A 25483-nucleotide genomic window follows, 5' to 3' on the forward strand; every position below is an offset into this window, starting at 1 on the left:
ATCCAGAAAAGGGCACCAAAAATGCCTGCGCTGAAATAAACTTCTTAGGCTGGACGGTCTCCCACCCTGAAGGACTATGCTTTGTTGACTCTACCCAACAAAAGAAGGTGGCTGGGTCATTAGCATACTCCAACCCTATTCAATTCTTTATTGCAGTAAGATTAAAAAAAAAAAAGCAATTTTCAAAAAGATTACTAGTCATTGTCTGATTGTGAAATTAAACCAGCTAAGAAATGTGCAAGTTCAATTTCAGAATGATTTATTTAGATATTATTTTCCTACACATCTACAACAACTCTATAGTGTTGGAAATAATTGCAATATGCAGCAAAGTATCTAAATTCCTGGGGCTACTTCCCTTAAAAAGCAATGAGCCTGCCAGGGTAAGCCGTAAAGTATCTTTGCCCAACGTTTTTATCTGAGCACAGAGAAGATAAACTTGGGCAAAATAGCCAGTCAGTGCTTGGGAGAGGAAGTCTGGCTCCTCTCCTCCCCACTGAGCTATCGGTGTTTACTCCCCTAGCTCCCGCCTTCCTATCTAGAAAGGAAAGAATCTGATTCCCCTCTCTGCTTCAATGAAATCCTTTCACTCAATGTATTCATTCTTCCTGGTGGATTAATTTTAAGCCTTTTTTCTCCTACTGTAGATAATGAGGATGGCTAACATTTGATGCAAATTTATTACGTTAAGAAAAAAGGCTTTGCCTTCTGCTAAAGTAATATTAGGAAAACAAGTAGCTCAGAGAGCACACCACTGGTCTGAACGGCACCAGCCTGAGTCTGGCTCTCCTGACGCTTGCTTGCCTTCCTTCACTCTGCACACAGCTCTCTGCTGCGCAGCCAGAGTGAGCTCTTCAAAACCCAAGTGCGATCTTGTAGTTCTTCCACCAGAGACCCTTAGGTGACTTCCCATTGCTATCAAAATAAAGTCCCTTGGTGACTTCCCATTGCTATGAAAATGAAGTCCCAACTCCTCCCAAGACCATTAAGGCCCTGGATGACCAATGATCTGGCCTCCCCACAGGCTTCCTTTCACTCTGGCTTCACTGCAGTGGAGGAGTCTTTCAGAGCCTAAGCCGTGGCCCCGCCCAGAACATCCTTTCTACCCTCTCATGCTCCTTTCCCCTACCAGCTACTATTCAATGCCCCACTCACCTTTCAGATACTGACTCAAAACACAGCTCCTCAGTGTGAGCTCCCAACTCTCCGAGGCTCCCCTGTTACACTGCTATGTCCTTCAGGATATTATTATTATTATGTTTATTAATACCTGTCTGTAGTATTTGATGGATGCCTGTCTCTGTTACAGAGGGAAACTACAGGCCGGCGCTGCGGCTCACTAGGCTAATCCTCCACCTTGCGGCGACGGCACACCGGGTTCTAGTCCCAGTCGGGGCACCGATCCTGTCCCAGTTGCCCCTCTTCCAGGCCAGCTCTCTGCTGTGGCCAGGGAGTGCAGTGGAGGATGGCCCAAGTCCTTGGGCCCTGCACCCGCATGGGAGACCAGGAGAAGCACCTGGCTCCTGCCATCGGAACAGCGCGGTGCGCTGGCCGCAGCGCGCCTACCGCAGCGGCCATTGGAGGGTGAACCAATGGCAAAAAGGAAGACCTTTCTCTCTGTCTCCCTCTACTGTCCACTCTGCCTGTCAAAAAAAAAAAAAAAAAAAAAACAGAGGGAAACTACAGAGGGCCAGTTCCATGGGGGTTTTACTAACCTGGTATCCCAAGGTGCAGTGCAGTGTCTCACTTGCGGGGGCTTAATAAATCACTGCCCCTAAGGAAAGAAAGGTCTGATGGGGATTGGGTTGGTTCTCTTCCTATAATCTCTTTGCTTCAAGGTTCCCACATATCAGAAATGTAGATTTTCCTCTGTGCTCTTCCTTCTTTTACCATGAGTTACCAGGTTACTCTGCCTGGCTTTCATCTCAACCCCCTGAGACAGCTACAATTATGATCTGCATTTTGTAGACGAAGTTGAGGACCAGAGGCTTGTCCAAGGTCACAGAGCTAGGAAGTGACCTAAGTAAAATTCTAAACAAAGTAGCTAACCTCAAAATCTACACATAAACTGCCTATTTCTGTCACTGACATTTTTCTTGTATGGCTGATCTCTTATCTATTTCTAGAGGATTTGCTCTTTGTGATATGAGTTACAAACATTTTTTCCATTTATGTCTTGACATTATTTAAGATGCTTTTTCTGCTGTATAGAGATTTTGAGTTTTGTATAGCTAAACCATTTGCCTCTGCTTTCTATTTTTAAAAATCTTTACTTATTGGCCGGCGCCGTGGCTCAACAGGCTAATCCTCTGCCTTGCGGCGCCGGCACACCGGGTTCTAGTCCCGGTCGGGGCACCGATCCTGTCCCGGTTGCCCCTCTTCCAGGCCAGCTCTCTGCTGTGGCCAGGGAGTGCAGTGGAGGATGGCCCAAGTGTTTGGGCTCTGCACCCCATGGGAGACCAGGAGAAGCACCTGGCTCCTGCCATCGGAACAGCGCGGTGCGCCGGCCGCAGCAGGCTACCGCGGCGGCCATTAGAGGGTGAACCAACGGCAAAGGAAGACCTTTCTCCCTGTCTCTCTCTCTCACTGTCCACTCTGCCTGTCAAAAAAAAAAAAAAAAATCTTTACTTATTTATTTAAGATTTATTTGTTTATTTATTTGAAAGTCAGAGTTACACAGAGAGAATAGAAGCACAGAGAGAGACAGGTCTTCCACCAGCTGATTCACTCCCCAGTTGGCTGCAAAGGCCGCAGCTCTGTCGATCTGAAGCCAGGAGTCAGGAGCTTCTTCCAGGTCTCCCATGTGGGTGCAGAGACCCAAGGACTTGGGCCATCTTTCACTGCTTTCCCAGGCCATATCATAGAGCTGGATGGGAAGTGGAGCAGCCGGGACTCAAATTGGCGCCCATATGGTATGCTGGTGCCACAGGCAGCGGCTTTACCAACTATGCCACAGTGCCGGCCCCTACTTATTTTGGTTTACTTGAAAGGCAGAGAGGGCTGTTCTCTCTGTGCACGGGGAGGCAGCCTGTCAGCTTCCCCTGACAATAAACCTTTTCCCTTAAAAAAAAAAAAAAAAAAAAAAAGGCAGAGAGACAGTGTTTTCCATCTGCAAGTTCACTCCTTAAATGCCCACAACAACCCAGACTGGGCCAAACCACAGTCAAGAGCCAGGAACTCAATCCGGGTCTCCCACGTGGGTGGCAGGAACTCAAGTACTGGAGGCATCACCTGCTGCCTCCCAGGTGACGTTAGCAGGAGGTGGGAGTCTGAAGCAGAGCTAGGACTCCAACCAGGCCCGAGTCCACACCACTGGCAAAGAGGCAATTCTAAAGCCCAGGTTAACGACAACAACATTTCATAATCCAAAATGCTTCATGGGCTCCTCAGAACTTCAGGAGTAGAGTGCAAAGCCCTGTACGATTTGACCTCTCCCTGAACTACTTCATGGACAGTGATCTTCTTTTGTGCTCTTGGAATTTCTTTCCCTATTCCCAGAGACTTAGTTCATCGCTTCCCAGAGCTCTATTCTTTAATTCTTCCTCATGCTGACTACTACCTTCTCGGAGACTTCAGCATCCACAGCATAATTCTATGATAGCTCACCTGTCTGGTTATGTAATCGTTTGTGTGTACATCTGGTTCCCCAGCTAGAAGAGTATTTTATTAGTCTTTGAATCCCTAGTACCTGGCACAGTTCATGGCCTGGCAGGATTCAAGAAATGCTTACTGAATGAAGGGATGAACACATGAGAATGCTCTAGAGGCTGGCACTGTGGTGTAGCAGTAAAACTGCTGCCCACAACACTGGTGCTGGTTTGTGTCTGGCTGCTCTACTTCCAATCCAGCTCCCTGCTAATGTGCCTTGGAAAGAAGCAGAAGATGACCCAAGTGCTTAGGTCCCTGCACTCAGGTGGGAGACCTGGAAGAAGCTCCTGGATCCTGGCTTTAGCCTGGCCCAGTACCAGCCACTGGGACCACTTGGGGAGTGAACCAGCGAATCTAAGATTTCTTTCTGTCTCTCCTCCTCTCTCTATAACTCTGTCAAACAAACAAATAAATAAATAAATATTTTTTTAAAAAGAAGAAATCAATAGTGTGTACCACTAATTAAAAAAAAAAAAAAGGTTGAAAAACACTAGCTTGACCCTTAGAGTTCTTTTGTAAGGAATCAGAATAAAGAGAATTTATTGACTGGTGTTGCGGCTCACTAGGCTAATCCTCCGCCTGCAGCGCCGGCACCCCTGGGTTCTAGTCCCAGTCGGGGCGCCGGATTCTGTCCCGGTTGCCCCTCTTCCAGTCCAGCTCACCGCTGTGGCCTGGGAGTGCAGTGGAGGATGGCCCAGGTGATTGGGCCCTGCACCCGCTTGGGAGACCAGGAGAAGCACCTGGCTCCTGGCTTCGGATCAGTGCAGCGCGCTGTCCGTAGCGGCCACTTAGGGGGTGAACCAACGGAAAAAGGAAGACCTTTCTCTGTCTCTCTCTCTCTCACTGTCCACTCAGCCTGTCAAAAAATAAATAAATAAATAAATAAAGAGAATTTATCCTAAACTCCAAATATTCAATGGCACTAGGCTGAAGAGATACCTCTGCAATATAGTAAGCAGTAATGGGGCAACACTATTTGAAATCACTGGCTGAAGCTGCCCTCCTTGAAAAGGCACTAAGAAAGTCAGCTCCAACAGGTTCCAGCTCTTCTGGAACTGACCCCTCCCTCTTTCAGGATGAGTTCATTGAGTCCTTTTCCCTTTGGAGAACCACTCTTGTCTCCCTAAAGAAACTTTACTTATCTCTGATGAGATCCATTACCCTCCAAGGTGGTATAAAGTGATGGAAAAGGGTTGAATCTCTTTTCTGCCTGCTTATATTCTCTGAGTATAAGAGTTAATGAATCAAGAAATGGGAGTAACAGCTTCCTTCCAGGGTTTCTTATGGACTAAATGAGAGAATATTTACAAAGAGCCTTGAACAGTAGATATTGTTGGTACCAAGTCAGGACAGGAACACTGCCGTGTCATTTAGAAGAGCGTGCTTCTGTGAGTGCTTGATTAAACATAAAACAGTTCCGCAGAAAACTGCTGTCATTGGCATGATTATGGATTCTAGAACAGAAATAAAATGAGCAAACACTAAAATATGAGTATGGTTATGTAAAATTAGCCAATTATAGTCATTTATGTAAACAACATTTAATGCCTAATTATCACGCAGCAGCATAACAATTACATATATCATTAAATATGCATGAGATTAACCTCATTGTAAGTTATATTTGAATACAATAGTAAGATACTCACCCTGTATCTACCCTGAGGAAGTCTCATACTTAATTGCACATAGTGCGTATGTCTGTTCACTCTTTACATATATTAATTGGGACATAGCTCCTGAGTTAGCTCTCCATTTAAGACAAGGTTGGATTATTTTAGGTAGCAACTTGCATTTGTCCTGTGACCTTTCCTTAGTTTTCTGTAGTGAGAAAGATGCTGAAGAAGCAGGCAGCAAAAGAGATTCTATTTAATTACTTGCTGTTTTGCAAATCTACAGGTTTCTAGTAGGGAAGAATTATTGATTCAAATAATGAAAAAAACTCTAATATTAAGCACTAGTCAACCTAGCCTAGAACAACTTTTTTTTTTTTTTTTTTTTTTTTTTGGCGGGGAGGGGAGTGGTAAACCTTATTGATTTATCTATTTGAAAGGCAGACAGAGTTAGAAAGTTAATCATTCACTTTCTGGTTCAATTCCCTAATGCCCACCACAGCCAGAACTGGGCCAGGCCAAAGACAGGAGCCCAGAAGTTAATCCAGGTCTTCCATGTGGGTGGCAAGGACCCAGCTACTTGAGATATTAACTGATGCTTCACAGGGTGCACTTTGGTGGGGAGCTAGACATATGGGAACAGACATACCAAGTCCTAACTGCCCTTCTCTAGAACAAGTTCTAAACAAGCCCAGGCTCACCTAAGAGAGTACTTCTAGAATTAAAATCAGAATTACAATTTATTTGCTCCCTCCTGTGACTAAAATTCATTTATCATCACATTCTTACAAAACTCTTCCAATCTTTTTCATTTTATATGTGAGGAGAAGAGACAAAGAAAGATAATAAATTGCCTAAAGTCTTGAAAGTGGTCAAGGTGGAGACAGGACACAAACTCAGACAAGCTTTAAAGTCCACACTTTTTCGAAACTGTGCCAAGTACCTTAGGAATATTTCAGACATTTATTGGGCACTTATTGCTTACAAAAGAGTATAGACAGTTCATCATCAAACTATGTAAAATACTTCAGGAGCCTGTTTTGACAGGTGGAGGCCCTGCATATCAAGTTGAAAAGTATGTAGCCAGGCATGTTTAAATTTTCTGATGAACAGATCTACTTTGCAATAATACATTTCTAGTTCACCTAACTTACTGGATTCTACCAAAAGCCTGGTGACTCATGAGACAAATATCCTGCACTTTGTGTAGATGAGAAAGAAATCAGTGACGAGAGGAAGAGACAGGAAAGATGAGTAATAAAGGCCTGGATTCATGAAAATTGTTTAATGGCCATGGCATTAGGAAACTCCTGATACCTGCTACCTCTTCTGTTTTAAATAGTAAGAGACAATTTACTATTTATACTTGGATAGTTTGGGGGTTTGTTTTTTTCCAAGCAGCATTAAAAATATTTTATTTACATACCTATGGCATTGAATGTTTCTTTTAAAAATTTACTTCCTGGCCGGGCTCTGAGGCTCAATAGGCACACCAGGTTCTAGTCCCGGTCGGGGCACCGATCCTGTCCCGGTTGCCCCTCTTCCAGGCCGGCTCTCTGCTGTGGCCAAGGAGTGCAGTGGAGGATGGCCCAAGTGCTTGGGCCCTGCACCCCATGGGAGACCAGGAGAAGCTGCCATCGGATCAGCACGGTGCACTGGCCGCAGCGCGCCTACCGCAGCGGCCATTGGAGGGTGAACCAATGGCAAAAAGGAAGACCTTTCTCTCTCTCTCTCTCTCTCTCTTACTGTCCACTCTGCCTGTCAAAAAAAAAAAAAAATTTTACTTCCTGGGGGCCCGGCACTGTGGCATAGCGGGTAAAGCTACCACCTGCAGTGTCGGCATCCCATATGGGCGCCGGTTCAAGTCCCAGCTGCTCCACTTCTGATCCACCTCTCTGCTATGACCTGGAAGAGCAGTGGAAGATGGCCCAGGTCCTTGGGCCCCTGTACCCACATGGGAAGACCTGGAGGAAGCTCCTGGCTCCGTATTGGCACAGCTCTGGCCATTATGACCAATTGGGGAGTGAACCAGCGGATGGAGGACCTCTCTCTCTGCTTCTCCTTCTCTCTGTGTGTAACTCTTTCAAATAAATAAATAAATCTTAAAAAAATTTATTTTCTGGGCTGGTGCTGTGGTGTAGCAGGTAAAGCCGCCGTCTACAGTGCTGGAATCCCTTTTGGGCACCAGTTTGAGTCCCAGCTGCTCCATTTCTGATCCAGCTCTCTGCTATGGCCTGGGAAAGCAGTAGAAGATGGCCCAAGTGTATGGGAGACCTAGAAGAAGCTCCTGGCTCCTGGCTTCAGATGGGTCCAGCTCCACCCACTGTGGCCATTTGGGGAGTATACCAGCAGATGGGAAGGAAAATCTCTCTCTCTCTTTCTCTCTCTCTCTGCAACTATGCCTTTCAAATAAATAAATAAATATTTTAAAATTTTTATTTCCTTAAGTTGGCAAGAATACATAATACTTACAGCCTATGAATGTTTTGATAAATGTATACTCTGTGGAATGGCTGAATGAAGCTAATGCACATATCCATTACCTCACACATTCACTTCTTTGTGGTGAGAACCTTTAAATTGTACTGTGTTAGCAAGTAAGCACATACATTACAGTGTTAGTAATTATAGTCACCACGTTGTGTAATAGGCCACCTGAATGTAGGCCTTGTAACTAAAATTTTGTAACCTTTTGCCTACAGCTCCTTAGTCTCTGCTACCCCAGCACCAGTTACCCTACTCTCTGCTTCTTGAGTTTCGCTTTTTTAAGTTTCACATACTAGTGAGACAATTTGCCTCTCTGTGCCTGGAATATTTCTCTTAAGATAATGTCCTCCAGGTTCACCCACACTGTTGAAATTACAGGAGTTTTCATTTTTTAAGGCTGGATAGTACATGTATGTGTACACATCTCATTTTTCTTTATTCGTCTATCGATAGATAGGTTGTTTCTATGTGTTGGCTGTTCTGAATACTGTTACAATGAATATGGGAATACAGGTAACTCTTAGACATACTGATTTCTTTTTTTTTTTTTTTTTAAGATTTTATTTATTTATTCAACAGGTAGAGTTACAGACAGTGAGAGAGAGACAGAGAGAAAGGTCTTCCTTCCATTGGTTCACTCCCCAAATGGCCCCTACGGCCAGCACTGCGCCGATCTGAAGCCAGGAGCCAGGCGCTTCTTCCTGGTCTCCCACACAGGTGCAAGGGCCCAAGCAGGTGCAGGGGCCATCCTCCACTGCCCTTCTGGGCCACAGCAGAGAGCTGGACTGGAAGAGGAGCAACCGGGACTAGAACCTGGCGCCCATATGGGATGCAGGCGCCGCAGGTGGAGGGTTAGTCATGAGAGCCACAGCCCCGGCCCTGCACATACTGATTTCATTTCCTTAGGACACATGTCCCAGAATGAGATTGTTCAATCATATGGTTATCTATCTATAATTTTTTGAGGCACCTCCACAGTTTTCTATAATGGCTATATTAATTTACTGCCCACCAACAGTTCACAAAGGTTTTCTCTTCTCTAGATCCTTGCTGTTGTGTTTTGTTTTGTTTAAGATTTATTTATTTATTTGAAAGGCAGAGTTAGAGAGAAAGAGACATGGAGAGAGATCTTCCATCCACTGGTTCATTCCCCAAAGGGCAGCAACAGCTGGGCTGGGCCAGGCTAAAGTCAGAAGCCAGGAGCCTTATCTGAGTCTCCCATGTGGATGGCAGGCGTTCAAGTACTTGGGCCATCTTCCTCTACATTCCAGGTGCATTAGCAAGGAGCTGCATCAGAAATAGAGCAGCCAGGACGTGGGATGCCACCATAACAGGTGGAGGCTTAACCCTCTGTGCTACAATGCTGGCCTCCAATGCTTATTTTTTGTCATTTTTATAATAATCACCCTAATAACAGGTATGAGGTGATAATGCACTATCGTTTTAATTTGCATTTCCCCAATGATCAGTGATGTTGAGTATTTTTTCACATAGCTGTTAATCATTTGTGTAACTTTCTGGATCTTTTTTTTTTTTTTGAGAAATTTTTTTGGGGCCCCTTGCTCAATTTTTAATTGCACTGTTTTCTTACTATTGAGTTGAGTTCTTCATATAGTTAAAATATCAACTCCTTTTCAGATATAAGTTATTATTATTATATTATTATATTAATTAATTATTAATATAAGTTATATTATTATATAAGATATTTTCTCCCATTCCATAGTTTGTCTCTTCACTCTGTTGGCTGCTGTCTTTGCTATATGGACAGATCTCTCTCTCTCTAAAAATGTCTATTTATTAATTTTTGTTCATTTGAAAGGTACTACGAGAGAGAGAGAGAGAGAGAGAAATCTTCCACCCACAAATGCTTGAAACAGTCAGGGTGGGACCATCCCAAAGCCAGATGCTAGGAAGTCAATCTGGGTCTCACATGTGGGTGGCAGGGACCCAAGCACATTGGTCATTATCTGCTGCCTACCAGGTTGTATTAGTAAGAAGCTAGATCAGAAGCAAGGAGCTAGGATTTGAACTGGCACTCTGATACAGGATGCAGATGTCCCAAGTGGCAATTTAACCTGCACATAGAGTTTTAATTCTGGCTGTGCTACCTTGTAAGTGAACAACTTAGGGCAAATGGTTTCAGTTCTCTGGGGCTTGTTTTCCCTTATCTTAAGTAGGATGCACCCTGCCCCTAGCAGAATTTTATTTTTTTCTCTTTCTCACATTAAGATCTAGGACAGGAGCTTGGCATAGCAGTTAAGGTGCCACTTGGGATGTCCACACTCCACAAAGGAGTGCCTGGGTTCATGTCCCTGCTCCCAATTCCAGCTTGGGTATGCCAATACATACCCAAGGAGGCAGCAGGTGATAGGTCAAGTAGTTGTGTTCCCGTCACTCATATGGGAAACCTAGATTGGGTTTCCTGGCTTTGGTGGGGCCCAGTCCTAGTTGCTCTATGCTTTTAGAGAGTGAAACAACAGAAGGGAGACCTCTGTCTGTATCTATCTCTGTGCCTTTCAAACAAATAAAACAAATAATTAAAAAAAAAAAAAAAAGATTTTTAGGGACCGGCATTGTGACGCAGTAGGTTAGTCTGCTGCTTGCAACGCCGGCATCCCATATTGGAGTACTAGTTCGAGTCCCTGCTGCTCTGCTTCTGACCCAGCTCCCTGTTAGTGTGCTTGAGAAGCAACTGATGATCACTCAAGTGCCATCCACGTGGGAGATCTGGACGGAGTTCTTGGCTCTAGCTTCAGCCTGGCCCAGCCCTGGCTGTTGTGACCATTTCAGGAGTGAACTAGCATATGGAAGATCTCCCTCTCTTTCTCTTTCCCTCCCTGTCACTCTACTTTTCAAATAAAAATCTAAAGGGTTGGAGCTGTGGGTAAAGCTGCCGTCTATAGCAGCAGCATCCCGTATGGGCAGCAGTTCAAGTCCTAGCTGCTCCACTTCCGATCCAGCTCTCTGCTGTGGCCTGGGAAAGCAGTAGAAGACGGCCCAAGTCCTTGGGCCCCTGCACCTGTGTGGGAGACCTGGAAAAAGCTCCTAGCTTTGGATCAGCGCAGCTCCGGCCATTGCAGCCATCTGGGTAGTGAACCAGTGGATGGAAGACTCTCTCTGCCTCTGCCTCTCTGTAACTGTCTTTCAAATAAATAAGTAAATCTTAAAAAAAAAAAAAAAAAAAAAAAGAAAGAAAGAAAGATCTTTGAAAAAAAACTTTTCAGTGCTCCTCTTACTTATGCAGACCTACACACCGGAAATGGTGTTACATCATAGGTTAGCAGAAGGTGCTTCCAACCTTCCTGCTGGTCACAGTAGGGGAATCAAGTTATATGAGGGCTGGCACTGCGGCTCAATAGGCTAATCCTTCGCCTGCGGTGCCAGCACACCGGGTTCTAGTCCTGGTCGGGGCGCTGGATTCTGTCCCGGTTGCTCTTCTTCCTGTCCAGCTCTCTTCTGTGGCCTGGGAAGGCAGTGGAGGATGGCCCAAGTGCTTGGGCCCTGCACCCGCATGGGAGACCGGGAGGAAGCACCTGGCTCCTGGCTTCGGATCAGCGCAGTGTGCCGGTTGCAGCGGCCATTGGGGGGTGAACCAACGGAAAAAAAAGACCTTTCTCTCTCTCTCTCACTGCCCACTCTGTCAAAAAAAAAAAAAAAAAAAAAAAAAAAAAAGAAAAAGAAAAAGAAAAAAAAAAGTTATATGAAAGCGCTTTAAAAAGTTAGTGGAAAATGGCTTTAAAAGATAAGGTACATGGGGCTGGCATTGTGGCCCAGTGGGTTAAGCCACCACTTTTGATGAAGCATCCCAAATCCGAGCACTGGTTTGAGTCCTAACTACTGTGCTTCCAACCCTGTTCTCTTCTCATGTGCTAGGGTTGAGGGTGGGGGGCACAGATGATACCCCAGTGCTTCAGTCCCTTCCACCCATTGAGACCCGGATGGAGTTTCTGGCTCCTGGCTTTAGCCTGGCTCAACCTCACCCACTGCAGCCATTTGGGGAGTGAACCAGCAGATAGAGGATCTCTCTCTCCCTTTCTCTCTGTCATTCTACCTTTCAAATAAATTAAATACATAAATATGTTGTAAAAATAAAGATAATGCACATTTCCCACAAACTCTTTGCAGCCACCCTTGTACAGCAGTCTAGGAACTTTCTGGCCGGAAAGGGACTGATTCCCTTTGAGTAGTACGGGCACAAAGGAGAAAGATGAGGAGGGGTGCCTGGAGGGGGCGGGCAATGTTCCTGAATGGAAGAGGTGGCAGCACAGGCTGGACTCAGTCCTGAGCCAGGCAGCGTGGGAGCCAGGGCTCCCGTGAAAGAGCCTTAGTGTTCGAACTCCAAAAGCTGTAACCCTTGAGACTCGGGCCTTTTGTGGGCTGAAGTCCTCTCTACTGAGTATATCACGGGAAGGCTCCTGGCCTTCAAGAGCCCCTGAGGTCGGGAAAGTGGTCTGCTCCAGGACCTAAGTACCTAATTTACACTGAATGGCTTTATCTCAGATTAACAAGGAGAGGAAGTTGAAGCCCAGAAGGCATAGCTAGGCTTTTTTTTTTTTTTTTTTGGACAGGCAGAGTGGACAGTGAGAGAGAGAGACAGAGAGAAAGCTCTTCCTTTGCCGTTGGTTCACCCTCCAATGGCCGCCGCGGTAGCGCGCTGCGGCCGGCGCACCGCGCTGATCCGATGGCAGGAGCCAGGTGCTTCTCCTGGTCTCCCATGGGGTGCAGGGCCCAAGCACTTGGGCCATCCTCCACTGCACTCCCTGGCCACAGCAGAGAGCTGGCCTGGAAGAGGGGCAACCGGGACAGGATCGGTGCCCCGACCGGGACTAGAACCCGGTGTGCCGGCGCCGCCAGGCGGAGGATTAGCCTAGTGAGCCGCGGCGCCAGCATAGCTAGGCTTTTGGACTTTCTGTTTCTATCTCTGTGTATCAAACTACAGTCATCAGTTACATGAAAAATGTAGATTAGATAATAAGAGTTTATAAAGCCTTCCAGCACTCAGGACATAAGTAACTAGACATGACAGAGTGTTACTTCCACAGGGAGAGAGCTTAGAAACTGCATTTTTGGGGCCGGCGCCATGGCGCAGTAGGTTAATCCGCCACCTGTGGCGTCATCATACTATATGGGCGCCAATTTTAGTCCCGTTGCCCCTCTTCCAATCCAGCTCTCTGCTGTGGCCTGGGAAAGCAGTAGAAGATGGCCCAAGTGCTTGGGTCCCTGCACCCACATGGGAGACTGGGAAGAAGCACCTGGCTCCTGGCTTCGGATCAGCACAGCTCTGGCCATTGCAGCCATCTGGGGAGTGAACCAACAGCAGGAAGACCTTTCCCTCTGTCTCTCTCACTGTAACTCTACCTCTCAAATAAATAAATAAATAAATAAATCTTTAAAAAAAAAAAAAGGAAACTACATTTTTTATTCTAACTACAGCAGTTTATTAGATGAGGAGCTGCTTTGGGGATACTTTAAGTCAGTGACAGTCATGTTCTGGAGCTTGACTAAAGCATATACTTTTCCTTGTTGGGTTTCTCATTCAAAAACCTATTTCGGCTGGCGCCGTGGCTCACTAGGCTAATCCTCCACCTGCGGCGCCGGCACCCTGGGTTCTAGTCCCGATTGGGGCGCCGGATTCTGTCCTGGTTGCTCCTCTTCCAGGCCAGCTCTCTGCTGTGGCCAGGGAGTGCAGTGGAGGATGGCCCAAGTGCTTGGGCCCTGCACCCGCATGGGAGACCAGGAGAAGCACCTGGCTCCTGGCTTCAGATCGGCACAGCGCACCAGCTGCAAAGCGCCAGTCGTAGTGGCCACTTCGAGGGTGAACTAACAGAAAAAGGAAGACCTTTCTCTCTGTCTCTCTCTCTCACATTGTCTAACTCTGCCTGTCAAAAAAAAAAAAAAAAAAAAAAAAAGCCTATTTCTGAGGCCAGTGTTGTGATGTAGGGGGTTAAGCTGCCACCTGCAATGCCAGCATCCCACATGAATACGAGTTCAAGTCCCAGCTGCTCTGCTCTGCTTCTGATCCAGCTCCCTGCTAATGTGCCTGAGAAAGTAGCAGAAGATGGTCTGACTGCTTGGGCTCCTGGCACGCTTATGGGAGTCTGGGTTGGAATTCCTGGTTCTTGCCTATGTCCTGGCCCAGACCTGGCTGTTGCAACCATTTAGAGTTAGACAGTAGATGGAAGATCTCTGTCTCTCCCTCTTTCTTTGCCTTTTTTTTTTTTTTTGACAGGCAGAGTGGACAGTGTGAGAGAGAGACAGAGAGAAAGGTCTTCCTTTGCCGTTGGTTCACCCTCCAATGGCCGCCGCGGCCGGCGCACTGCGGCCGGTGCACCGTGCTGATCCGATGGCAGGAGCCAGGTGCTTCTCCTGGTCTCCCATGGGGTGCAGGGCCCAAGCACTTGGGCCATCCTCCACTGCACTCCAGAGCCATAGCAGAGAGCTGGCCTGGAAGAGGGGCAACCGGGACAGAATCCGGCGCCCTGACCGGGACTAGAACCCGGTGTGCCGGCACCGCTAGGCGGAGAATTAGCCTGCTGAGCCACGGCGCTGGCCTTGCCTTTCAAATAAATAAAATAAATCTTCACAAAAAACTTGACTTCTTTAGTTAAGAATGAAAGGGTTTGGAGAATTTGACATTAATCTGTCCTGAAGGTTAATCTTCAAAATTACTGGTCCAAAATGGATTGATTTGAATGTTATTAATGTAATAATAAGATTATCAATGTAAATTTCTGGCCCAAAGAGGACAGATGTTTGAAGGAAGAAGGAGGCACTTGGTCATTTTTGCTGTGACAGGTTAAATACAGGGTATACTGGGAGCATGTCAGAGTCTACTTCTCACAGCTTGAGAGGGCAGGAGAGGTGTTTCTCAGATAGTGATGTTCAAGCTGAGGTGGGAGGCACCTCAGCAAAGGAAGTCATGAAAAGATGAAATGGTTCAACAGGGAGAGGGCTGGGCCTGCATTATGGTGTAGTGGGTAAAACTGCCGTCTACAAGGCCAGCATCCCATGTGGGCGCCAGTTCAAATTCCAGATGATCCATTTCCAATCCCAATCCAGCTCCCTGCTAATGCACCCGGAAAAGCAGAAGAAGCCCACATCCATGTCGTAGATCCAGATGGAATTTCTGGCTCCTGGCTTCAGCCTGGCCCAGCTCCAGCTGTTGTGGACATTTAGGGAGTGAACCAGTAGATGGAAGATCTTTCTATCTCACTATTCCTCTGTGTGTGTGTATGTGTGTGTGCATACGTATGCGCGTAACTCTGCCTTTCAAATAAATATTTTTTTAAAAAAGCTTCCTGAAAGAGAAATAGGCATACTTCTGCTTGGCTGGAGAATGGATTACAGATAAGATGGTGATGATAACAAAATGGCGGGCAGATGTTTAGTGCATAAGATGCTGCTTGGGACACCTGTATCCTATACCAGAGTGCTGGGGTTCAAGTCCCCACTCCGAGTCTGAATCCAGCTTCCTGTTAATGGACACCCTGGGAGGCAGCAGACGATGACTTAAGTACTTGGGTCCCTGCCACTCATGTGAAAGACCCGGACTGAGTTCTGGGCTCCTGGTTTCAGCCTGGCCCAGTCCTGGCCATTGCAGCCATTTGGGGAGTGAACCAGCAAATGGAAGATCTCTCTCTCTCTCTCTCTCTCTCTCTCTGTCTCTTCTTCTTTCAGTAACTCTTTCAGACAAATAAATAAACCTTTAGTGACACACAAGTTTACTGTACAAACAGACCCTTCTGAGATTGAGACAAGCAATATTAATTACCATATAGGGAGAACAGTATAAACTGGAACTGTTCTGAGCAGGACAGGAATTACAGTCACCCTACTTGCAAGTGATGTTGAAGTGCTTGGACCTCTACTGAGAGCGCACAGCATGTATATATTTTCCTTCTTCCTTATACAAGCCTAAATGACTTCATCCTTATCTTGGTCTTCACTTGTTCATTTCACAAATATTTCCTGAGGATACATTTCTGGCTACTGAGGTTACAAAGAAGAAAGGACAGTGTCCTCACACTCTGGGGAAGATATACAAAGAAAGAATTCTAATACAGTTACATGATTGTAGCCCAAACATCTCCACTGAGCTCTGGACTCTTGTCCTTTCCAGGCACAATGCAAAACACAGGTCCAAACAGAACAGTTAATTTCTCCCCCAAATCTGTTCTTCCTCCAGTTGGGTCTTTCCCATTCCCTTCAGCCTATCTTGCAAGTGATGCCACTGTCCACTACATTGCTTAGGGCAAAAACCCAGAAAAACACTGCCTTAATTAGTATTACTGTTCTTCTCACTGTGCATTTTAATTTCTTCTACAGTTTAAGCACACTGACTAAACAGAATTCTTTCTTTCTTCTAAATACTTATTTACTAACTTATTTGAAAGGGAGAACTAGAGAGAGAGAGGGAAAGACACAAAGAGGTGGCTCATCTGATGGTTAAGGATCCAAATGGTAGCAACAGCCAGGCATGGGCCAGGACAAAGCCAAGAGCCAGGAACTCTAGCCTCGTCTCCCACACAGGTGAAAGGGGACCAAGTACTTGGGCCATGTCCCACTGCTTTCCCACGGACATTAGCAGGAATGCTGGATAAAAAGTAGAGTAGCCAAGACTCAAACCAGCACTCTGATACGGGATGCTGTTGTCACACTGTGGCTTACTCCACTGTGCTAAGCCAGTCTCTGGAGCTCAAAATTCTAGGGAGGGCCTAACATCAACTGAAGTGGAAGGGTAACTTCCAAGTGCTTGAATGCTATGTTTTTATTGAACAGATCCCACTATTATGTGGGCCTGTTTTTCCTACAATGGCACAACACTGATGACTCATATTCAGTTTGTTGACAATTATGACATCCAGATCTGGATGTATGCCCTAGCTAGACTCAAGAATTTCAATTTAAGTGAGACAAAAGATGCGAAGTGAAGCTATGTCCTCCGTGACTGACCCTGTCTCCATCTTGTGGTTTGAAAGGTGTAAAGGTGCAGGGGAAACACCAATGTTAGTAAACTGTATTGAACACTGCTGTGTGAGAGGACAATGTATGCTTGAACAGTCATTTTAATGCTTCTACCATTCATTTCCCCCCACACAGCTTCCAGAGTGATCCCTCAAAAACCAATCTGATTACTCCATTGGTGTCAACCCTTCCTGGTATTCTATCCCATCCCAATGAGATCTGAAGTCCAACTATGGTTTATAAGATGACAGATGATCTTGTGCTTGGGCCTGTTTTCCATCTTACTGCTCTAATGTGCTGTGCTCCTGCCACATGCTTCTTCTCCATGCCAAAAGAGCCCCTACCTAGCTCAGGGCCACTTGCTGTTCCTCTTCCCCTAGAACAGTTTCCCTCCAGAAATCCGCCCAGCTCCCTTTCCCATTAAATCATCAGACTGCTGCTTACTGGGCCTCCTCTGCTGAGCCCTCCTCATCTACCGTAATTAAAAGAAACCTTCCCCATTTACAGAACTGCTCTGATTTTCCATGTGCTGACTGGCACCGGGCTAGGCAGATTCTGAGGGATTAGCGTCTCAAGCTGCATCACTCCTATCCCTTTATTTCCCTTTATAGATTTTCCCATAAAATTTACTGCATTACTGGTCATTATCTATTATTTAGTTATATGTGTATTTCTTACTGCCAATCTCCCCATTATACAAGCTCCATGGCAAATAGACTTTGCTTTGTTTGCTGCTGAATTCCCAGTACCCAGAAGTGTCTGTTCATTAAATAACTGTTGAGTGAATGAATGAATGAAGAGATTTTAGGATACATCAAATGTAAAATACATCAAATGTATAATACATTTATTGACACGATGTATAAGAAAATGAAAGGGTATATACCAAATTGTTATCTGCTTACTTCGCATGATAGGAGGTGGTCTTCACATTATTTTTGGCTCATACAAATTTTTTCAAATACGATTATCTTGCATTTACTTGTATACCAAAAAATGAATAAAGGGACCACACACGTAGAAAAGGTAAATGAATTCTAAAGCAGGTTGGGAAAATTTATCACAGACAGACTTCTAAACAGATATAACAATATCATAGTTCAGATAAATCCTGGATCAAAGCCCCGTCCCCCAATGCTTCCTAGCAATGTGGTCTCTACGCTGCAGCCACAATCTCCGCACCTGGAAATTGGGGATAATACTAGTGCTTACCTCACACGATTGTTTAAAATGAGACTGTATGTGTAATCTGCTTTGCGCAATGCCTGGCATGCAATCGGTACTCGACAATCGGTAGCTAAGGTACGCATTAGCAGTAGTAGTAGTAAGAGGTGTCGGGACATACCTAGCTCTCAAGATTGCCATCAGAGTGGACCACCACATCCTCTCATCAAAGTGCCTCCATCTGGGCCTCTGAAGCCCAAAGTGGGACTGCTTCTTTCCAAAGAAGGCAATTTCCACGTTCCAGAAGCATCTGAATGAAATGTACCCTCCTCACCCCTAAGCCATTCATTCAGCCTGGAAAATCCATGAGCGGCTCGGCGCGGCCCGCACGGGAGAGGCGGCCACGGCTCGCCGTCCTCGGGCCCAGGCCCTCCACCGGGGTGGAGGCGGCAACGTTTACCCCCAAACCCAGACAGTACCGGCCCGGTCCGCCTCACCGCACTCCGGAGGGGATCGAACGGCACCACGAACCGGGAAGCCTCTGGCGACGGGCCACGCGCCACACGGGAAAAGTGATTATGGGTCCGACTCAAGAGTCAGGCGAGCGGCTCGGCCCCATGCTCCCAGTACTCAGGCACCTGGCGGCGGAGGCCGGGTTAGAGGCTGAGGGGCGGCGCCGCCGGGCAGGGGCCGCCAGGGCTGAGGGCCGCCGCGGGAAGGGGCGGAGGCGGCGCGCGCTCGCGACTGCGCCGCTCGGGAGCGCGCACGCAAAAGGCCGGGCTGCGTGCGCGCGCGGCTGGCGGATCCTCGGCGCGGAGGCGGGGGCCGTGGAGAGGTGAGGCACGAGGCGGCGCGGGGCCGGCGGGGAGGCGGCGGGGCGCGAGCCCCTGTGGCGGGGAGACCGGGAGGCTGGGGTGAGGGGGGTCATTGGGAGCGACGGCGACGGAGAGCGAGCTGTGGGCCCCGGCGGCGGCGGGCGGCGTCACGCCGCGCTGTGGGGGAGGGCGGCGCCGGGCTCCTGCTGACCCTCCGGGCCCCGCCCCGCGTCTACGCGGCCTCGCGTGGCCCGAGCCTCTGTGTTGCCGTCTCGGCAATGGTGCGCGTGGTCACGCCGGCTGCCCCCGGTGCGTGTGCTGCCCGGCCCCGGCGCTTCCCGTGGAGTTTTCCAGATGCTCCTTCCCTAGGAGGCGTGTAGGCCCTGTGGTGGCGCCGAGGCTCAGATCCAGCCAGTGACTTGCCCTAGAGCAGGCGGCTCCGGAGCGAAGCCACGGTTTGGATCTGGGCCGTCCAGCTCCACAGCTTTTCCTCCCCGCCGCCTGCCAGTCACTGATTTGAATTTGGCCCGTGCTGATTTGCAGCCAGCGCCCACTGTGCCGTGGATGTCAGTGTCACGAGGCAGTCTCTTGGTGAGAAGACGGTTTTGCTCATGTCGATATTGTGCCTAATTACGGTAGCGTGCTTTGTGGCTTGGGGGTGCTCCTCAGACTGCCTCCTGCACACCCCTAATTGGCCGCCTGCATCACTAGCTGTGGGGCGCTGGGCAGGTAGCCTAATCCCTCAGGCTCTGCGTGGCACGCTGCCAGTCAGCACGTGGAAAATCGCAGCAGTTCTGTAAATGGGGTTCTGTTCTTGGGTGTGTAACGTGCCCTTGTTAAGCTCGTTCTTCTCCAGAGATCAACGTTTTTATTTCCAGCAGAGGGAGACCCATCCACCTCAACCAAAAAGGGAGAGTTTACCCGAGTGTCATGATGAGTTATTCTGCCAGCCAAAGATTTCTGGGGGAAAGAAGTCACTCCGGGAGAACTATGAATTATCCTTTTATAGAACTAGCATTTAGTTGTCCAGTATTTATAGGTTTATTGAGTTCCTTCTGCATGCTTGGCACAGTGTTTGGTACTTTCAAGTTATACAGATTTGTATTGGAGGGGCCGGCGCTATGGCTCATTTGGTTAATCCTCCGCCTGTGGCGCTGACATCCCCTCTGGGCGCCGGGTTCTGCCCCTCTTCCAGTGCAGCTCTCTGCTGTGGCCCGGAAGGGCAGTGGAGGATGGCCCAGGGGCTTGGGCCCCTGTACCCGCATGCGAGACCAGGAAGAAGCACCTGGCTCTTGGCTTCGGATGGGCGCAGCGCCAGCCGTATTGGCCATTTGGGGAGTGAACCAACGGAAGGAAGACCTTTCTCTCTCTCTCCTTCTCTCTGTAACTCTACCTGTCAAATAAATAAATAAATAATTTTGTATTGGATGCAGTCCCTGCTTTCATTTAGTTTAGAAGTGGGGAAAAATATACAGAAGGTGTCTTATCAAGAAGAATGTGAAAAGTGCCAGGAAAGAAAAAAGAACTTTAAAAAAGTCAGAAAAAAAAATCTGGAAAAAAAAAAAGACAAAATCATGGATATATAGAATAAAGAGGATTTTTTTTGCTTAGGGTGAAATAATTCGTTTCTGCCTTTAAAAAAGGTACTTTTGTACATTTGGGTTTGTTTGTTTGTTTGTTTTGACAGAGTGGATAGTGAGAGAGAGAGAGAGAGAGAGAGAGAAAAGCCTTCCTTTTTGCCGTTGGTTCACCCTCCAATGGCCGCTGCGGCAGGCGCATCGCGCTGATCAGAAGCCAGGAGCCAGGTACTTCTCCTGGTCTCCCATGTGGGTGCAGGCCCAAGGACTTGGGCCATCCTCCACTGCCTTCCCGGGCCATAGCAGAGAGCTGGCCTGGAAGAGGGGCAGCCAGGACAGAATCTGGCACCCCAACTGGGACTAGAACCCGGTGTGCTGGCGCCGCAAGGCAGAGGATTAGCCTGTTAAGCCACGGCGCCGACCTTGTTTTTTTTTTTTTTTTTTTTTTTTTAAGATTTATTTATTCAATTACTGGAGAGTTATAGAGGGAGAAAGAGTGATCAGTTGCTCTCCCATTGTTAGTTCACTCCCCAAATGTGTGCAATGGCCAGGGTTGGGCCAGAGCAAAGCCGGGAACCAGAAACAAACTCTGAGGGTCCAAGTACTAGAGCCATCTTCACTGCCTTCCCTGGTGCATCAGCAGGGAGCTAGGTTGGAAGCAGAGCAGCTGGCACTTGGATGTGGGGTGCTGGTGTCACAAGCTGCAGTTTAACCTGCTGCACCAGAGTGCCAGCCCCTGTAACTTTGTTGAAGGAGTAAATTAATGAGTAAATGTGTATCGTAATGGATAGGATTCCCTGGTTTCCAGTAACAGAAATCATTCAGATTAAATTTTGTCGGAAAGATAGGGAACTGAGGGAGGAGTAAACAGACGGGCCACCCTGGGAACAGGGATCACAGTGGCAGACCTCAAGTGGCAGACTCTGACCAGTGAAGGCTGTGCTCCAGGTGCCTGCTGCCCCTGTGTCTTACTCAAGATCCAGATTGCAGCAAGAAGTCTGCTGCTTTCCGCTTCTGTTGGGCTGAGCTTGGTATGTTGGGATTGGGAACTCCACCAATACCACATGAAATGCGGAAGGGTCAGTTCTGCAAAGGAAAGAGGGCTACCGAGAGAAGTGCTGCGGGGCAGAGAACCCACAGTGGTTGGCTCCTAAGGGCGGGGCACAGATGTGGACAGGACACCTAATTCTCACAGCAGGTGGGGAGGAAGATCCTGCTGTATCCATTCTACAGCGGAGGAAACAGCCTTACAGACACAGAGTGGTTTCTAAGCATTACAAAGCTAGGATGTGACAGAGCTGAATATGTCACATATCCTGTCCCTTTGAATTGTTTTCTGATCCGTGTGCTCCTTTGGTCTGTTCATAGAGGCTCATCAAGCTTTGGTGGATGTGTTGCCCAGTTCTGAGATCTTGAAGCTCTGCCCGGAGGAAGATTAAAGCAGCAGTCTTGGCCAATAAGGGGATGGACCGCTTGGGTTCCTTTAGCAGTAAGTACAGTGGGAACGAGTCTCCGGGGAATGTTAATGGCAAACACAAGTCGAAGTTGATCAAGAAAGAAAAATAAGCGCTTGGAAGTTAGCTAATCTTAAAGAAATTAGGACAGTATCAAATAAAATCAGCTAATATTTATTGACTGCCCACTGAACGCATGATGCAAACTTACAAGCTTAGATCTCAGGAAAAAACAAAGCTAAAATAGACCAGGCATAGTCTGGTTATCCTGGAGTTAGACCTAAAGCAATGGGATTTGTCTTTTGAACCTATAGCATCTTACAGGCACCTTGATAAGAACTAGTATCAGTGATAGTGTAAAGGGCATATTTTCCTCCTCTTCCCTTTAAGTGGAATTTATGCTCTAAGAGTAAACCACAGGTAGTGATAATGCAAAGAATTGTGGTGCATGTATGAAATAAATTCAGGTAACCACAGTAATGGCTAAAAATAAATATACTGTTTCTGATTCTGAAGATATGAAATTTGGCAGAAATGGAAATTCTGTCGTTAGATATTTAGTAGTATCCCAGTGAGAAGAATTGGAAAGTACTTTTTTGCTTCTCTTTCTCCATATTGCCTATATAAATTCAGGAGTCTTTTTTTTTTAAAAGATTTGTTTTAGGGGCTGGCTTTGTGGTACAGTGGATTAAAGCTGCGGCCTGCAGTGCCGGCATCCCATTTGGGCACCGGTTCGAGTCCCTGCTGCTCCACTTCTGATCCAGCTCTCTGCTGTGGCCTGCGAAAGCATTGAAAGATGGCCCAAGTCCTTGGGTCCCTGCACCCATGTGGGAGACTGGAAGAAGCTCCTGGCTCCTAGCTTCTGATCAGCTCAGCTCTGGCCCTTGTGGTTATTTGGGGAATGAATCAGCAGATGGAAGACCTCTCTCTCTCTCTCTCTCTCTCTCTCTCTCTCTCTCTCTCTGGTCTACCTTTCTCTCTAACTCCGTCTATAAAATAAAATAAAAAAAAGAATTGGTGGTGAAATAACACCATTTAAAAATATTTATTTTATTTATATTTGAAAGACAGTTACAGAGAGAGGTGGAGCCAGAGAGAGAGGGGGAGATCTTCCATCAGGGGGTTCACTCCCCAAATGACTGCAACAGCCAGAGCTGAGCCAATCCAAAGCCAGAAGCCAGGAGTTTGTTCCAGGTCTCCCCTGTGGGTGCAGGGACCCAAGGACTTGGGCCAACATCTTCTACTGCTTTCCAAGACCATAGCAGGGAGCTGGATTGAAAGTGGAGTAGTGGGGGCCGGCACTATGTTGCAGCGGGTTAACGCCCTGGCCTGCAGTGCCGGCATCCCAGATGGGCGCTGGTTCTAGTCCCAGCTGCTCCTCTTCCAATCCACTCTTTGGCATTACACATACAGAAGATCTAAATCTGAGAATATAAACTAAAATTGCAGTTTCTTGCACCTTTTACAAAATAATTGGTCAGCTTATTTGGAAATAATCTCAGACTTACCAAAAGTTACCAGAGTAAGAATACAAAAGATACTTGCATACCATTTATTAATCTTTTAGTCCGTTTGCTTTTTTCATTGGTACTCACTCGCTCCTTCCACTGTAAGAATAGACACATAATACCAAGTATCTTTTCCAAATCACTTTGAGAAAGGTGACAAATATCATGGCCCTTTACCCTTAAGTACCTCAGTGTTTATTTCCTGAGAATAAACCTCAGCAGAATGATCACTTATAATAAATTCAATATTGAAGGGTTGGTGTTGTGGCAGAGCAGGTGTTAACTTTTTGTTGCCTCTGGATTTTGAATAATGGTTAAAAGAAAAAAGCCTTTCTGTTCTAGGCTATAGAAAATTCTGGAATATCTTTTTAATTAAATCAGTTTGAAAAGCAGAGTGACAGAAAGGGAGGGTGAGAGAGAGAAAGAGATATCTTTTATTTGCTGGTTCACTCACCAGCACCCACATGTCTGAGGTTGGGCCAGGCCCAGGCGAGGAGGCAGAAAGTCAATCCGGTCTCCTTCGGGGTGGCAAGAACCCAAGTAACTGGGTCAGTTGATATGACCATTTAATTTGGGATAGCAACATCACAGGTAGTTCCTGATATTTTTTTCCCTGAATATCTTTTTGAAGAACAATTTGGCTGTATATATCAGTATCAGAGAGCCTCAAAATCCTGCAACAGGGACTGGCCTTGTGCTGCAGCAGGTTAAGCCTCCGCCTGCAACACCGGCATCTTATATGCGTTTTGGATCGAATTCTGTTTGCTCCACCTCTGATCCAGCTCCCTGCTAATGCTCCTGGGAAAACAACAGAAAATGGCACAAATATTTGGGCCCCTGTCACCTACATGGGAGACTGGGATGAAGGTCCTGGCTCCTAGCTTTGGCCTGGCCCAGCCCTGGCCATTGTAATCATTTGGGGAGTAACCCTGGAGATGAAGATGCCTTTCTTTCCCTCTCTCTCTTCTCTCTGTAACTCTTGCCTTTCAAATAAATGGTCTCTTAAAAAATCCTGTAGCGGCCGGCGCCGTGGCTCAACAGGTTAATCCTCCGCCTTGCGGCGCCGGCACACAGGGTTCTAGTCCCGGTTGGGGCACCGATCCTGTCCTGGTTGCCCCTCTTCCAGGCCAGCTCTCTGCTGTGGCCAGGGAGTGCAGTGGAGGATGGCCCAAGTGCTTGGGCTCTGCACCCCATGGGAGACCAGGAGAAGCACCTGGCTCCTGCCATCGGAACAGCGCGGTGCGCCGGCCGCAGCGCGCTACCGCGGCGGCCATTGGAGGGTGAACCAACGGCAAAAGGAAGACCCTTCTCTCTGTCTCTCTCTCACTGTCCACTCTGCCTGTCAAAAAAAAAAAAAAAAAAAAAAAAATCCTGTAGCAGTCCTTTACACACTCAACAGTTCTAGAATGAGAAAAAATATATATATATCCCGAGGAATAAATGTGAACTGTTACATTTACATAGTTGTTAATCTCAACATTCTTCTTAAAAAATGAAAAGTCAGAAACAAAATTAATGCTGACCAACCAAAGGGTAGCTGATTAGATTAACTGTTCTGAACCCGCTGATACCCACAGATTTCATAATTTTAAAGCCCCTTTTACCATTGAAAAGTAAATACTTAGATAATGCAAATATATCTACACATAGAATTTCAAAAAATAGAAATAATGCTCTAACTATGGGAAAGGAGATAAACCCAAAGATACTTCAAAAAGTTTGTGGAAAAAATGAAATTAAAAGGTACTTTTAGGGTAGGGCATTTGGCATAGTTGTTAACGCCCTGGCCCGAAGCACCAGCATCCCATATAGGTGCAGGTTCTAGTCCTGGCTGCTCCTCTTCCGATCCAGCTCTCTGCTATGGCCTGGGAAAGCAGTAGAAGATGGCCCAACTCCTTGGGCCCTTGCATCCACATGGGAGACCTGGAAGAAGCTCCTGGCTCCTGGCTCCTGGCTTCGGATCTGCACAGCTCCGGCCGTTGAGGCCATCTGGGGAGTGAACCATCAGATGGAAGACCTCTCTCTCTGCCTCTCCTCTCTCTGTGTAACTCTTTTAAAGAAATAAATAAATCTTAAAAAAAAAAAAAAACTCCACTTAGGATGCCCACATCCCACATTGGTTCAAGTTTTGTCTCTACCCATCCTGGGAATCAGCACATGATGGCTTAAGTATTTGGGTTCCTGCCATCTATGTGAGAAACTCAGATGGAGTTCTGGCCTCTGGCTCTGGCCTTACCCATCTCTGGCTGC

The 25483-nt window shown here is 47.0% G+C and overlaps 2 protein-coding genes across 9 annotated transcripts in view; one reads left to right on the plus strand and one right to left on the minus strand.

Annotated features, from left to right (window-relative positions):
* Positions 1 to 18563, minus strand: part of ACACA (acetyl-CoA carboxylase alpha) — a 332967-nt gene extending 314404 nt beyond the window's left edge. For 2 of the 5 annotated variants that reach the window (XM_062216877.1, XM_062216873.1), the window contains exon 1: positions 18061 to 18288. Coding sequence is in view for 2 of the 5 variants with exons in the window: in XM_062216873.1 (XP_062072857.1) it covers positions 18061 to 18098 (38 nt within the window). In the remaining 3 variants the exon portion in view is untranslated. Of the gene's footprint in view, positions 1 to 18060; positions 18290 to 18376 lie in introns of those variants that run through there. The other 3 variants (XM_062216876.1, XM_062216880.1, XM_062216874.1) reach the window with 3 other exon arrangements.
* Positions 18564 to 18652: 89 nt separating this feature from the next.
* The window catches only part of TADA2A (transcriptional adaptor 2A), a 56684-nt gene continuing 49853 nt past the window's right edge, over positions 18653 to 25483 (plus strand). Inside the window, exons 1-2 of one of the 4 annotated variants that reach the window (XM_062215785.1) lie at positions 18653 to 18714; positions 21640 to 21760. In XM_062215785.1, the coding sequence (XP_062071769.1) occupies positions 21736 to 21760 (25 nt within the window). In that variant the 5' untranslated portion in view covers positions 18653 to 18714; positions 21640 to 21735. Of the gene's footprint in view, positions 18715 to 19070; positions 19286 to 21639; positions 21761 to 25483 lie in introns of those variants that run through there. The other 3 variants (XM_062215786.1, XM_062215784.1, XM_062215788.1) reach the window with 3 other exon arrangements.

The sequence above is a fragment of the Lepus europaeus genome, chromosome 18 (assembly GCF_033115175.1).
Source record: "Lepus europaeus isolate LE1 chromosome 18, mLepTim1.pri, whole genome shotgun sequence".
NCBI classification, from domain to species: Eukaryota; Metazoa; Chordata; class Mammalia; order Lagomorpha; family Leporidae; genus Lepus; species Lepus europaeus.